This window comes from Hesperophylax consimilis, chromosome 10 (assembly GCF_061612785.1).
Source record: "Hesperophylax consimilis isolate HC1 chromosome 10, BYU_Hcon_1.0, whole genome shotgun sequence".
Taxonomy (NCBI): domain Eukaryota; kingdom Metazoa; phylum Arthropoda; class Insecta; order Trichoptera; family Limnephilidae; genus Hesperophylax; species Hesperophylax consimilis.
Genome location: NC_142845.1, coordinates 17,369,977 through 17,385,979, shown reverse-complemented (window position 1 = coordinate 17,385,979; position 16,003 = coordinate 17,369,977). Strand labels below are relative to the sequence as shown.

At 35.7% G+C, this 16,003-nt stretch overlaps 1 protein-coding gene across 8 annotated transcripts in view; it reads right to left on the bottom strand.

Moving 5' to 3' along the window:
* The window catches only part of LOC149420385 (tripartite motif-containing protein 2-like), a 249,795-nt gene that overhangs the window by 50,206 nt on the left and 183,586 nt on the right, over positions 1 to 16,003 (bottom strand). For all 8 annotated transcript variants that reach the window (XM_089636677.1, XM_089636678.1, XM_089636673.1 and 5 more), the window contains one exon: positions 15,039 to 15,151. In XM_089636677.1, coding sequence (XP_089492803.1) covers positions 15,039 to 15,151 — 113 coding nt within the window. The remainder of the gene's footprint in view (positions 1 to 15,038; positions 15,152 to 16,003) is intronic.

The window sequence follows — 16,003 nt, the reverse complement described above, 5'->3', positions numbered from 1 at the left end:
ACATTTTTTTTTCAATGTTTTTGAGTATTTGGGTTTTGAGTTTCTCCAGTTTTGTATCTACGAAAGACGCAAATTTAGTAAAAGTATCTTCTTCTGGGCTAGTGTCTTCGGGGGCAGTGTTCATTTTGTTTTTGGATCTTGTAAATGTATTTAGAGTATCTTGTTGTTGAGAGCTTGTTTTTTTGTTCGAACTCATGGTCACTATAGCGCCAATTATCACAAAACAGCAATTCTATATAGGTACCGTACATACACGTTTGTCTAACAAAATGTAGATAAATAAATAATAATCTAAAATCTCATTAATTTGGTTTCTGTGGTTCCATTCATCACCAGCGAATACGAACATTATACCCACCACTATAATAAAAATAATAAAAAAATTCTCCTCAAGTATATGTAACCTTCAAGTATAATACGTATCTACACAACGGATCCTTTGTAACGCCCTTAATAACAGCGCCCTTGAGGTGATTTTGCACAAAAACGGCGCTATACAAGTCATCCAAATATTATTATTATTATTAACGGATTTCAGTATAATATATATATCTACACAGTATAATATGTATCTACACGGATTTAAGTATAGTATGTATCTACATAGTATAATATATATTCAGTATAATGTGTATCTACACGGATTTCAGTGTAATATGTATCTACCCAGTATAATATGTACCTACACGGATTTCAGTATAATATGTATCTACACGGATTTCAGTATAATATGTATCTACACGGATTTCAGTGTAGTATGTATCTACAGAGTATAAAATGTATCTACACGTATTTCAGTATAATATTTATCTACTCAACGGATTCCATCTTCCTTTAACCTCGAGTATAAAGCCATAGTCACATTCCTTGTTAATATAAAGACTAAAAAGTAAAGACTGAACAAAAACTTCGCAGACCTAATATGAAATTACATCTGCGGAACGGCTGGTCTAGCCTGCCCTATAGAGTTAGTGGTGATGTAATGAATACCTCAGCAGGACACAAAGCGAGCTGTTTGTGAGGGGCAAACACAATCGGGACTGGTGTCACTTTACAAGCTTTGCCTCTTTACCAGTGAGAAAACTCAGGAAACTCACCCACATGGTACTGTACTTTACTGAGTGATTGCACCGGGGACTTGTGATTATATGTAGGTGTACTGCATATAACTCCATTGTAACATGTATTTCTTTCTCATGAACAAAGAATGTGTCAGCAGTCGGTAGCCCAGATGGCCTCCGTGGTCGAGGGGTAAGGTTCTCGACTACCAATATTTATAAAAAAAAGGTCGCGGGTTCAAATCCCGGCGTGGGCAATATTTTTTTTAAAAATAATTTATTTCACAATTTATTCATTTAAAATAAAGTATACACTGGGCACGTTCCAGAGTGGAAAATACTCTCAGTATCACCCTGGTGTAAGACCATCATTCAGATTTGAAACGTAGCTTTTAGCCGTGTTTTGTGATCAGATCTAAATAACCAGGTACGTCCTAACCTTCCTCTTCCCCATCTCCTTCTCTTCCCCGCTACCTTTAGCTTCACAACATATCCCTTTTGGGGATGCCTTAGTCAAACTGGCTCTAGACGGTTGGAAGCATTCGGGACTCTTATGCGTGAATGTTATTGTTTTTATTGACATCAATAAAATGCATTCCCAGAGCTAGTGGGATTGTGGCATTGAGGTTGAAAGAAGTGTAGAGAAGATTGAGAAGTAGGTACCTGTCTATTCAGATCTGATCACCAAATACGGCTGAAGCCATTGATCGTATGATATGTTTAATGGTCTTACAATTTATTATGTAGATTCATCGTGCACCTTCCAAAATGAAACGTTAAAGGTTAAATAGTTCTGCTGCTGAGAGCTCCGTTGCAAATGTGAGGCCTACTGACGATTCGATTTTATCTGTCCTAGTTGAAGGAACAATAAACGTAGAAAGCGAATCGAAAACATGGACGTGACTTAAAGAAAAGGCGTTGGATGGCCAAGACATTCTACTAACAACTATGCATGTTTTTTTATGTGATTGCCGCACAAGAGCCCAACAGCTCCCAACCGTCTGGTTTCAGTGAGACTATGGCACCTCCAATAATTATTAATGCTGTGAGGTTGAAGGTAGTGGGATATTGGGAGTATCTTCCATTCTGGAACGTGTTGCAAATATATCTACTATTGATAATATAATAAATATTATTTTAAATGAATAAATTGCGAAATAACACAAACTAATCAAATAAAATGTAATTTCACACGCCGGGATTTGAGCTCGCGATTCTTGGATTGTTAGTCTCGATTATAAGAATCTAAAAATTGACCTGTTACCAATGAATTTTGGTTGTGTTATGAAAGTAATTATAGGTGGATCGCATCCTTCATAAAAATTTGCATGGAACGCCGAACCTAGTAGTTCATACATCATATATATCGATGGTTAGGAAGGATGAAATCAGATCGTTTGCAGCCCCTATTATGTGCGTAGTTTATGAAAAAGAGAAGATGATATAATAGAGCTATCAGCGTTATGCCCTTATCCAGCAACTTCTGAATAGGATAAGATCAAAAAGTCAAACAGGAAGAGTTTGTTGCCCCCGGTCGAAGCTTCCTTACTTCCTACGATCCAACGGGACTCCTGTATCATCACAAAAACACAAAGTGGCGGTGACACCCTATAAGGAAAACACCGATCAACTCGCTGGAAGAATGGCGCCCGCGAGGAATAATTTTATTCCACCGGGAACGTGTCCAGCATACTTACTAGTTCTAACTAATACTAGTGGGCATACGATTGAATGCTTTACGAGGCAATATGAAAGAAATCTGCAAAGCCATGTAGGGAATTAGATAGTAAACGAAAAAAAAAACTCAGGCTAGATGAAATTTAATAATCTACGTCCCAAGTAAAATATTCCAATAGAGCAGTGTTTTTCAATCTGTGGGTCGCAGGCAAAAGGAAAAAGGCGAGGTTCTAAATACAATAAAAACCTTGCCTCTCGCCCGCGTCGAGAATGCAATGTGGCAACGCCGAAAAATTAGGCCCGGTCAAAGTCGAACGCAGCCTTACTTACCTCGTACTTACTTTCAAAGCTCTCGCGGCTTCCTTGCAGAGTGTAGGCCGTAATAATGAATATAGGTCCCAAAATAGAGAAAATAAAAGACTAAATTTTTGTCTGTATCTATGGCCAAAGGGGGTTGCCAGAATTTTTCAATCTGTAAAGGGGTCGCGTATTCAAAAAGATTGAAAAACACTGCAATAGAGCAACGAAATAATATCTTATCAATGTAATGGAGGGATAATTTAAAGGTTGGCGGCGTAGTATCTTGATATATTATATTATAACAGCAAATAAAAACTTCAACGGTTCTTTTAGAAAATAACAGAGGGCTCCACTTCCGTTTACGACAATCTTAAACTGTGCAGTAATTATGATAATAATTATATTATTTTACCTCTGATCACGCATTTATTGAGAACATTTGAGACAAGCTCTTTTGCCCTCACATCCAGAGGCCGAGAGTTCAAATCCCAGAACGATCAAAATTTTTTTATTTTTTATTTTTTATAGTGAATACCTCACAAGAGTCCCAACTGCTCCCGTCTGGAGCCAGTGAGACTATGGCATCCCCAATTGGGGGATGTTGTGAGGCTGAAGGTAAGTGGGGAAGGGAAAGAGGAAAGTGGGGAAGTACCTGGCTATTCAGATCTAGTCACTAAACACGGCTAAAGCCATTTGGAGCAACGTTTCAATTCTGAATGGTGGTCTTACACCAGGGCGATACTGGTAGTATCTTCCACTCTGGAACGTGCCGCAAATATACTATATATTATTTTTAATTAATTAATTGTGAAATAACACAAATTAATCAATATAATTTATTTGCGCACGCCGGGTTCGAACCCGCGACCTTCGGAATGGCAGTCCAATGCGTTACCACTGGACTATGCCGGCCGTCAAAAATTAATTAATATAGTTTACATTTTTTTTTACTAAGAATGACTTCTTAAAGGGTATATAATAAAGTGTTTAGAGGAATTAAGCCGGTGTACGCTGTGAGTGTTTAAATCAATCCATCCGATTGCTAGCCGAGCATCCATCTATAGGGCTATCGACCAAATCTTATACACCACCACATTATATATTTGCGGCCTATTACAGAGAATTATTATACTCTCAGTATCACCCTGGTGAGGAGATCACTATGGACTTTCGAAACGTCGCTTGAAATAGCTTTAGCTATGTTTAGTGACCACAAACGAAAATTCAGCTATTTTCCAACCATCCCCTTCTCCTTCATAACTACTTTCATCAGGACAATCTCCATATTAGAGCAAATTGCATTGTGTGGTATCCACAATAAACAGTGGGATAAAAAAACATTCGTGGAAAAATGTTTAAAATAAAGGGAAAACAACACTGTTTGTTATGGTGTAACAAATTAATTTCTTGCTTGTATAAAATACAATGTTTATTAATTCAATATACAATAGGGGAACTAAATTACTGTCAACGCTATGGCAATAAATACAAGTAATTAAAATGTTCAGACACCCTCGTCCCCCATTCCTTAATTAACGCTGACTGACAGAACTTTTCAGTGGTACTAAGTGAGAATTTAGAAAAAAATAATCAAATGACAATGATAGATGATGATCAGACGGAACTAGAGAGAAATTACAAGATTTCATAGAGAGGCGCGAAAAACAAGTTAACAAGCATGGGAAAGAACTGACAAATAAGCCAATGAAAACAATTGGGTTGAATGATTTATAACTAAGGACCAAAACCTAAAATAAATAATCGTATAACCTTTCCAAAATGACAATAATGCTACCATTGACAGTCCTGATTTAGTTTCACAATAATTGTAATGTTATTAACATAATTTTTTGCAACCATTGTTTATAACCCATAGGTGCACGACTTTTTTCGAAACTTTAATTAGTAACTTAACTTACCTTGTTGATAAAAAAATCTTAGTGATTGGTGATTTTAACATTAATTCTTCACAAAATCCACGTGCAGTGAACACTGAACTTTTATATGTTATGGAACTTTTTCAATTGAAGCAGTTTAATACAGTACTTAACTCATGTAATCGTACTTTGGATCTAGTATTAAGTAACTTTAGTATGTTTACAAAAAAATCCGATTTCTGTCTTGTTCAAGAAGATAATTATCACCCGACACTTGTGTCAGAAATTAGTCTTGATCATGACAGACCGTTGAAAAGTCGTTGTTTACATTCAGAAAATAACTTTCGTGGTTGGAATTTCCGCAAAGGAGACTTTGAGAAGCTGTACAGCCAATTGCGTAACCACAATTGGCTGGCTATCTTGGAGATCTCCGATGTTGACGAAGCAGTTAAGTACTTCTACGATACCCTATACGCGTATTTTGACAAATGTTTTCTAAGAAAAAAAGCGCCGCGAAATGAAAACTATCCTAGATGGTTTTCGCGTGAGATTATCGGGGACATAAAGACGAAGCTTGTATACCATCGACGGTGGAAACGATCAGGTTTGGATAGTGAACACGAGTTATTCAAATCCTATCGTACAAAAATTAAACATAGCATTTCAATAGCACACAAAAAATATATTGTGGAGGTAGAGAATAATGTTAAACACGATCCAAAGTCATTTTGGAAATATGTTTCTGACAAAAAAAATGACAGAGGCCTCTTAAATCATATTATTCTGAATGATTGTACTTACAAAGGAACTGACGTACCGGAAGCTTTCGCAAAATATTTCCAATCTGTCTATAATCCAGAAAAAGCTGATTTTGATTCTTACGTACCAGGACAGATTGGATTGACAAAAGCTCAAAACATATCTATAGAAAACGTTAATAACATGGATTTCAGTTTAGCAATAAGAAAATTGAAACCAAAAACATCATTTGGCCCTGATTTCATTCCACCCTTCGTCATTAAGGGTTGTTCTGAACCACTGTCTAATCCACTTCTACATATATTTAATCTTACGATTAAAAACGGAATTTTTCCTAAACTGTGGAAGCTGTCAAAAGTTACCCCTCTACATAAAGATGGTGACAAGTGTCAGGCAACCAATTACCGTCCTATAGCAATTCTTTCCGCACCTGCCAAGTTATTCGAAATAATCATTCATAAATATGTATATGCCAAGGTTGAACCATTCTTGATCGAACAACAACACGGATTTCGACGTGGCCGATCAACCACTACAAACTTGATGGCATATACTGATTACGTGGCGAGAGCGCTCGATAATAATGAGCAAGTTGACACGTCATACCATGACTTTGCGAAAGCTTTCGATAAGGTTGATCACTTAGTGCTCTTAAGTAGGCTTGAAGAAATTGGTTTTTCCGAAAACTTAATAAAACTCTTTGCTAACTATTTAAAAGAAAGGGAACAATTCGTTTCCTATGGTGGTTTTAACTCTAACGCGTATCCTACAAACTCTGGTGTGCCGCAGGGTTCCAATTTAGGACCCTTATTGTTTCTAATTTTTATAAATTATATTCGGGGAAAAATCAAATTCGTCCGTTTTTTACTTTTTGCAGATGATATTAAACTGTTCTTAAGAATAAGATCATTAGAAGACTGTAAAAAGCTCCAGGAAGATATAAATGCAATTATTGACTGGAGTATTGACAGCAAACTCGGTTTCAACTTCCAAAAATGCTCAGTTATGTGTTTTACGAGGTCACAAAAGATCGTATATTTTAATTACAAAATGAAAGATACATCACTGAAGCATACGGTGACTTATAAGGACTTAGGAATTGTGTATGACGCTCGCTTAACATTTCACGCTCACATTGAAAAGATCTGTAAATCAGCTACAAGAATGTTAGCTTTTGTCATACACAATTCAAAGGAACTGACAAACCTTGCAGTCATTAGGCTGCTTTACTTTAGCTTAGTGCGTAGCATTCTCGAGAGTGGATCTCAGGTATGGGGGCCAGAGGACACTGTCTATGTACTAATGGTCGAGAAAATTCAAAAGAAATTTTTACGATACCTCTATATGAGAGAGTTTGGTTTTTACCCATGGCTGTTTCCAACAGCATTTATCTCGGGAATGCTGAATATCTGCAGCCTTAGTTCCAGACGGGACGTCGCATTATTGTTGATGGCTTACAAGCTTCTGAATGGTTTAGTATCAATTCCAGACATTCTGTCAAAAATAGGACTTTATGTCCCGGATAATTTCACGAGAGGCCGCCAACACAGGCTTTTAATTCTTCCCAGGTCCAGAACTAACTTACCAATGGTGATGCCCCTGGGAAGACTCACTAGGTTAATTAACTCCCTTCCAGCTAACTTGGATATTTTTCATATGTCCTACAACGACTTTAAGCGCGAAATATTGTATTTGTTTTAACTGTATACTTATGTATAAAATTTTTTCCATATTTTGTTTACCGCTTTTGCATATGTTTTAACTGTATACTTATGTATAAAATTTTCTTCAATAATTTGTTTACCGCTTTTGCAATGTATTGGTTTTTGTACTGTTTTTGCAAATAAATAAAATATAAATATATAAATAAAAAATGGTATACATTTTCAATGTACCCAACATAAAAGTCCTATGGGCGTATAGAGTAAATAGATATACCCACAGATTTTTTTATTATGTATCAATTTTTTGTAAAGTTGTGGTGATTTTCACAGAAACGGGTCAAAGAATTTATAAATTTATTCATTTAATTGTAAAAACATTCTCCGAATTGAGACATTTAGTCCCTGTTCACATAAGAAAAAAGCTCCCGAAGCTCCTTTTTCTAACCGAAGAGAACTGCAGTGGTATGGAATGTTGGCGAATATTGGCGACACGTTTTTGTTCACACATGTGAACAAGGCAATACTCGTTAGTAACCGGGTTGCTTAACGTCGGTAAAATGCAGAGGTGGCGGATGTCAGAATGTAGAATATATGCACACGAAAGCTTTAAAAACAGATATTAGAATATGACCAATACATCACAAATTTGCTCTCGCTATTTTAAATAACATTTTCTAAATTATTTGAATACTTTATAAACACCTCCACCCTCTTGCTGATAGTGTGAAATTATATTCTGTACCTCAGAAGTCAAAGGTCGGTTGTCACATTTTTGGAATTGTTCAGGAGAGAGGAAAAATTAAAATTTTCCTTTGAACATTGTGGGGATACCAGACCTTTTATGTTGAGCTAACTTATTTTCACATTGTCGTAGGACAACTGTCTTTATACCTCTGTGTAGATACTGAAAAAAAACTAAAAAGGTCTCATACATAACTCATTTTCACAAAAAAATGGACAACCGACCTTTGACTTTTGAGGTACAGTATTTTTTCACCCTCATATTTCATTCTCTTGTTTATATTTTTTCTTCCTGTAAACTAGAATGATATTTTTGTATTGCATAAATTTAAATAAACAAGTCTTTAAAAAAAATCACCGTTTGCATGATTATTGAAAATACAGAGACCCGAGCGAAAGTATGAAAGCGACAAAGAAAAGTGAGGAATTAGAAACACAAATCAAATTAACTAGACCAGAACTAAAATAACTTAAATCGAAGACCAAATTTAATCAAAGTAAATTATGTTCGTTAAAAGGAATACATTAAAAATGTTGAATAACTTGTAAGATTAAACGGAAATTCTAAGTGTATTGTAAACCATTTAACTCCTGCAGAAAAGCGCTCTATGCAGCTTTAAGCGCTTAAATAACAACAGTAAAACTAGTAAATGCAGAAGTTTTTGACATTACACCATGGCAATAATTGCAGTTTAAGTAAGATAAGTAGAAAATCGTGCACGATAATTTCTGTAAGAGACTAGACCTTTACAACCAGGTAATAAGTAACAAATAATAAGGTAACGTACAACAATAATACCCATTTTCAGCTCAATATTATGACAAGCAACTTAGTCAGGAGTCACGAGTATGATGATGACGATGACGTATCGAGTCCATTCTCAGTTTACGGCTTCCTTGTTGCTTGTAGCCTTTGCCTTCGCTAAGCCTCACAGTAAATTATTAAGCGCAATCGAGAAACGTAAAAGGGGGTAACCCAACATGGGCTTACGTCCAAAGACGGCTTAGGCCGGTTAGCGGCCGGGCCTAGAAGGAATAACGATGGGACTTTACTTCAAAAGCAGCGGTTATAGCTAAACCCTTTGTTATACAATATAAGGAGATCACCGTTGTGCGTAATGATAATTAAATAGCAGGATTGCACGAAGAAAAGACTCATTCTTGTGGTATTATAATAGTTATTGATTTGATAATAGTACGGTAGACTACCAAGTACATTCACGCTTTCGCCACTATTGATATACAACGTGTTAACGAAACTTAGGAGTGGATTATTCATGAAAGTCTAAAGAGAACATTTATTTTTTAGAAATCCGTAAGGTCGCGAAGCTCAGTGATTTGAACGTCTTGTTCAAATCCTGATTGCGGCAGTAATAATAGTTTTTGTAATACATGCGATTTGATTATTATTGCTTCAATGTTTAATTGCATCAGGAAAAAATTGTACACATAAATCGTAAACTTCACACGTAAGAAAGAAAAAAGTCGTAGATGTAGAGAAAAGTATAATATTATAATTTAAAAAAGGGGGACTTAACGAGCATGTAAAATAATACGGTATCTAGAATAACTGCCAGAAAGCACGCCAGGGAAATAAGCACATTAGAAGGAGTTACTGAAAAGCATAAAAAAATAATACTGAAAGTTTATATATTATACAAGAAAAAAGCTGATCAAGACAGGTTGTGTACCTACACGGAGAAAAATGAGTATTTCTAATTTATTAAGAATCTTCTAAAATTATTGGTAATTCGGTTAAAACGGGATTGCAGGCCATTTCCCGACAAAATAGTAAATTCTTAATATATCGGAGCACGTTTTCATGCAGCTGCCTTGATAATAGATAAAGACGAAATGCGAAAAAATTAGGATGTTTATGAACATGTGTTCCGAAATCGCGAAAAAACCAATCCATTCATTAAGGGCCTGCAATCCCGTTTTTAACCAGATTGCGAATAAAATGAAGAGATTCTAAATAAATTAGCACTACTCATTTTTCTCCGTGTAGGTACTGCAGTAATGTAAGTATCTATATGCATTAATCTGGAAGAAACAATACGAAAATAATTATTTTGTGAAACAACCGAAGATTGCTCCCAACTTTTGACAAGTAACCAATCCGGCGAAGTTATCGGCTGGCAGTGTATTTTTTTAAATCAAATCAAGCAAGAAGACCTATATATGAAGGTATTAATGAGACCAAATTATTCTACGCTGTGACAAAGGTGAACCCGAGCTAAGATTGGCCCATAAAGATGATACACTGACATAAAACATTTCTAATTTATAAAAAATGTCTTCAAATTATTCGTATTCCTGTTAAAAATTCCTGCAGGAATTCCTACAGGTCTTTAAATAGTGGAACGCCGATGGGTTTCTGGAGAACATGCGAGCATTATAATATGATCCTTATTAGAATAATTTGCGATGCGATTTTGACCTTAATGCTTCGAAAAATGAAAAACAAAATCAGCATCATTTGGGCTAATAAAACGTTAGGTTCCACTATTTTTTTTCTGTTTTACGTTCCAGCATTCAAAAGGTTAATGATTAAATTGACAGATTTCCTAATAAACAATCAGTAAAACACGAATGTGTTATGGCGATGTGGAAACACGTGTTCATAAAATTTCAAATAATATATAATAACATGATAAACGCAGCTGCATGTACACGTATTCCGATATATTATGAAAGTTTGTTAAGAAATGGAATACTGCCACAGGATTTTAATAAATCATAAATACTCATATTCTCCGTGTACGCTTGAATACATCTAGAATGTCCATTGTTTGTGCATTATGTGTATACATTTTAGCATAGCGTCTTTCGTCTGAGCAATTTGAGGTCAATAATGGATGGACAATATTCTAGTTCACCCGCGTGTGACGGGGTCAGGTGGTGTATGGCTATTAGATGAATGATATTGGCCTTCTCAATGTTCGAGGTCCAGTTCTTCAATGTGTCCGAGACAATGCCATTTTTTTAAGTGTTTTCTTGTTACAAGTTGGTTTATTAGGAGTGAGTAACAATTGTTATTGTCATTTATATAAAGCAAAATAAAAGTATTTAAGATAACACCTGAAAATATTTTCAGCAACTTTGATAAATTTGATAGGGTGTCATTTTCTGCAGGCGACTAGTAAACCGCAGTGTGTCGAGAGGCATACAAATTGTTTAATGATTATTGTTGTGTTCGTAAAAACAGTTCTCCAACTCGTCTTGGAAGGAGTTTATAATTGGTTCTTTTAGATTAATCAGGGATTTATTAAATACTCCGCGTATTATAATGGTGACTCGATAGTCGACCTAACTAGAAGCTGGCTAATTGGAATCTGAAACGGTAAGTTTCTCTGGGAGCCTTCCCACTGACCCTGCCGACTACTGGCCACTGGCTCCATCTTGCGGACTTCCACGCAAGCTCTATGCACTGCCATCTGTGCGTGCATCTATGAAGCTCTTACTTCCCAACAATTATAAAGTAGTAACTATGGATAATAGAATCAAAGGGGATATGACATGGAAGCGTGCGAACTGTCGCCGAAATACGACCAGACTGCACGGACTGCTAATGAAAGTTATGCTTTTGGTGTGCAGGTAGAAATAGAGGCGCAGCACCGCTGTGCATAGATGCTCTTTGTAATACAGGGTTTTCCAATAAGAGGTGTTATTTTGAATAACCCGCTATTTCGGTAGATGTTACTTTTGAAGCTGTCATTTTTTGACATTCGACAAGTAGAAACTACGCCATTAATACAAATGGAACGATACACGCCTCAACAACGCATTGAAATTATTAAAATTCACTTGAGTGAATCAAATGCAAATCATCTTGAGTGATGAGGCCCATTTCCACCTCGGTGGCTTCATCAACAAGCAAAATTGTCGCATGTGGGGCTCGGAAAACCCAAGAGTTATTGTTGAAAAGCCTCTCTATCCTCAACGTGTGACTGTTTGGTGCGGTTTATGGTCCAGCGGAGTCATTGGACCTTACTTTTTCGAAAATGAGGCTGGAGCAACAGTTACGGTGAATGGATTGCGATATCGAGAGATGATTAATGATTTTTATGGCCGGAATTGGATGGTATTGATCTGGACAACGTTTGACGTTTACTTTCAACAAGACGGCGCTACGTGCCACACAAGCAACGAAACCATTGATCTTTTACGATTGAATATCAAAATAACACCTCTTATTGGAAAACCCTGTAGTAGATATGGATGAACGATGTTGACGACAAGCCTTGTGCGGGCGGTTTCATACTAATAATGGTTCAAGGTCGACATGGTCCATCTTACTTGTTTCTATAATCTAAGGATAGACTCCTCACCGCTCCGCATACCTTTCGACAAACGAAAAGAACATGATTTTGAGTCAATGTATTCAAAATTAAGCTTGAAAACAAAAATTAAAAAAAATAACAACACTTCCATTATTATTGGCCAAACTATTGCAGATAGCAAAAAAATTTGTATAAGATAATAACTTTCGTTTCATTGGTGGAATTGTTTAAAAAATTGGTGAAAAGTTCTTTGGTGGAATTTTTTTCTGATATTTGTTTTAGTTTGGGAGATATAATTGCTTCAGTAGAATCTTACAATTTCAATGTTTCAGGGGGCACAGGGGGAAGCAAGCGGGGGAGGAGTGGGGACTTCTCTGAAAATACCCCCTATGATAAGTACTATTCCCCTGCCAAAATTCAACATTCTTAAATTGATGTTTTATTAATAAGGCCTGTAATTTAAAATAATTTATCGTTAGAGAAAAATCGATTTCTCTCAGTGCATGAATTACAAAATCTTAAGATTTTCATTAAAGTATTTAAATTAATACAAATAATAACTTAAGTTAGTTGAGTTAAATTCAAGTACAGAGAAGGGCGACGACATCAATTTGTTTTTTATTACATTAATCTCACACGGAAGGCTCTGAGGAAAATAATTTCCCTATGTCTTCTTTGGGGATGCTGTGTGGAGGGTATTTTTTAAGGGAAATGAAGGAGAGGAAGTTTTGAGAAGGTAAATGGTGTGAGGTTACAAATATTTTGTTTGTACAAATATAAGAAAAAAACCCTCGTACACCACAATTACACCACCAGAACAATAACCAACCGACACTACAACGTACCTACACTACATACCACGTCAGCTCGAAGACATTTCATGTACCTAGCTCCCAAAATATTTAACCTTCTCCCTGAAAACTTAAAAACCGAAACCCAACCCCATAAATTTAAAAAACTAATATCAAAATGGATAAGTTCACTTGGAGACCACAGTATATAAAAATTGGTACATAAATTAAATTATATTATAATTTTATCAACTAATTATCAATTATTATTAATATTTAATACTATTTTTATTACTATAAATACATTTAGAAACCATGATTTTAATATTTGTAATGCAATTAAATTTGTATAATTTAATAACTTTTAATTTAATTTAATTTGCATAGTTTTATTACTTACTTATTATTTAATTTAATTGTATAATCTAATTAACTTATATTTTAATCTAATTTGCATAACTTTATAACTTATAATTAACTTATTTTATAAATCCAATCTGTAAACATCACCCGCCATAACACAGGGACATCCCTAGCATGGCGGATGAATTATCACAAATATGTATAAATGTTCAACAAGTTCTTATAATAAAATAAATAAAGGTTTGGGTACAAATCTAGGTATATGTGTGTCCAGGAGTGACGGACATATGAATATATCCCTCCCACTGCGGCGCGAGGCGATGGATCGAGAAACCAGTGGGAGAGGTCAAAGGGTCTCCCCAAACCAGCCTCTCCCGATCTGGCATGCCATGAAGCTGGTGGGGAGGCGCATCCTGAACAAACCTCATCCGATGAACCCAAGCACCCCTGCTAAATCTCCAAACGTAGCGAACCACTTGGGGTGACCCATGGCAGAGGTTTCGGTTATCCGATAAATGGTTCCCGGGCGGCGGTACCCAAGCCCGCCTCCCAAATTAATACGTATTAAGTAGTAAATTAAATATTAATAAAATGATGGAATAATATGAATGGGCTTTGAAATGTAATGCTGATGAAAGCTTTATTTTCTTGGGCTAAACAAAATGTGTGATGGAAAATCTGATTTATACTCACAAATTGTGGTAAAATAAATACCCTAGGACACACAATACATAACAATACCTCATTGGATCAAATATTCAAAGAAAAGATCGCGGTACAGAGATAAATCAACGTCTATTCTCTGTTCCCTCACACACAACACCCAAATTAGAAGATAAGTAATGTGTGATTTATGCAGCGAAAAGATCTCTAACCACATTAAAACATGACAGGAATAATAACACCCATCAGATAAAAGATAAACAAAAATATAGAAGGAATTTAGTAAGACAGAAAAAAATTCTAAAGAACTTGAATCAAAGATTTTCAAAAGCGTTATGAAAAATAAGTAGCAAACAAAAACATGAATTTCCGAAGCAAACCGGCACACAGTGATTTATACTCACAACAGCAGGTTGAAAAACAGAGTAATGAACGTCAACTCAGAGGATCTTCCAGATAAATAACGATAAATAATAAATAAGGTACGCCCTTAAAGAAATGAAGAAGAAAGAAGCAACTGTGGAAGAAAATCCCTATTGAAATGATAAAATAAGACCCAGATACCTAAATACTAACAAAACTGAAGAAAATATTAAACAAATAAGACAAAAGCAACATGAAAAACTATGTTCCTATCAGTGCTTTACAAACTGCTTTCTAAAATGATTACAAAATATATGTGTACAATTAAGTAACGATGGAGATCAGTCTTTTAAAAACACAGGAGAGAGAACTATTGCGTATGATTTAAAAAAATGTTTTATTTAATTTTGTTGCGCAACATTTAGCAATACGGTGAACTGTGAACCCACGGAATTAAGGGCTGGAAATTAAAAACAGAAAGAAGGAAATGGGGACTTACAGAGGCAGGTTCCGCAGGTGAGGAAGCTCTCGTTGAAGTCCTCATAGTTGATGGAGACGGTCTCGACCAGCGTGGAGCTCATGCCGGCCATACCGCCTCCCCCGAGACGGGCCCTGCACAACAAAACAAAATAAATGTTAATATAAGCTTCAAAAATACCACTATGCTTAAAATCAGTTAAATTCTGGTTAATTATACCTAATATTAGGTACAAACTTTACCACGGTCCTGACTCTGACAGCTCCGTTGTAACAGTTATAACATTTACATGTGTCATTCACGAGAAAGAGGGAGAGGTTACAACGGACTTATCAGCGGTGTGCCTTAAAATGGATGATTTTTATTTAAAAATATGGAATAATGCGATGCGTTGTGGTTACCGATGAGCATAATAAAAAAAATCAAATAGTTTTGTTGGTCTAGAATCACCACACAAAAAGCTATGAAAATTTCACGACCGTTGAAGAGTTTTTTTTAACTGTTTTTGTATGAAAGTACGAGTATATTATTATTTCACTGGAGCCAAGAAATTTGAGAGCACCAGAGCTTCGTTTCATTAAATCTTCGCGTTTTCACATTATGTGTTATAACGAGACAAATAATTGAAAAATAACACACGTAAAGGCTGGCTTAAAACACACCCAAAATATGAAGCAGACAAAAACAACTCATCCCTTTTCATTCTGCAGGTCGGCGGACGATATATTACTTCGTAGCTTTGATCTTTGATAAGCCCCCACATTCATTCTACCTATCTTTTCCGGAACTTCCGCAATTTACGTAGACGGAACTTACGTAGATGGAAGCTTTTCGTAGTTGAAACAAGTTTGAAATATTTTCGAGATAGTGAAACCTGGCAGAGCGTTTGTAACGAGAAACGTGAAAAACGTTTTGTAATCTTATTTGGCATGAGATTAAAAAAATAATTTATGTGCTTTATACTAACGTCAACAACAAAAAATAAT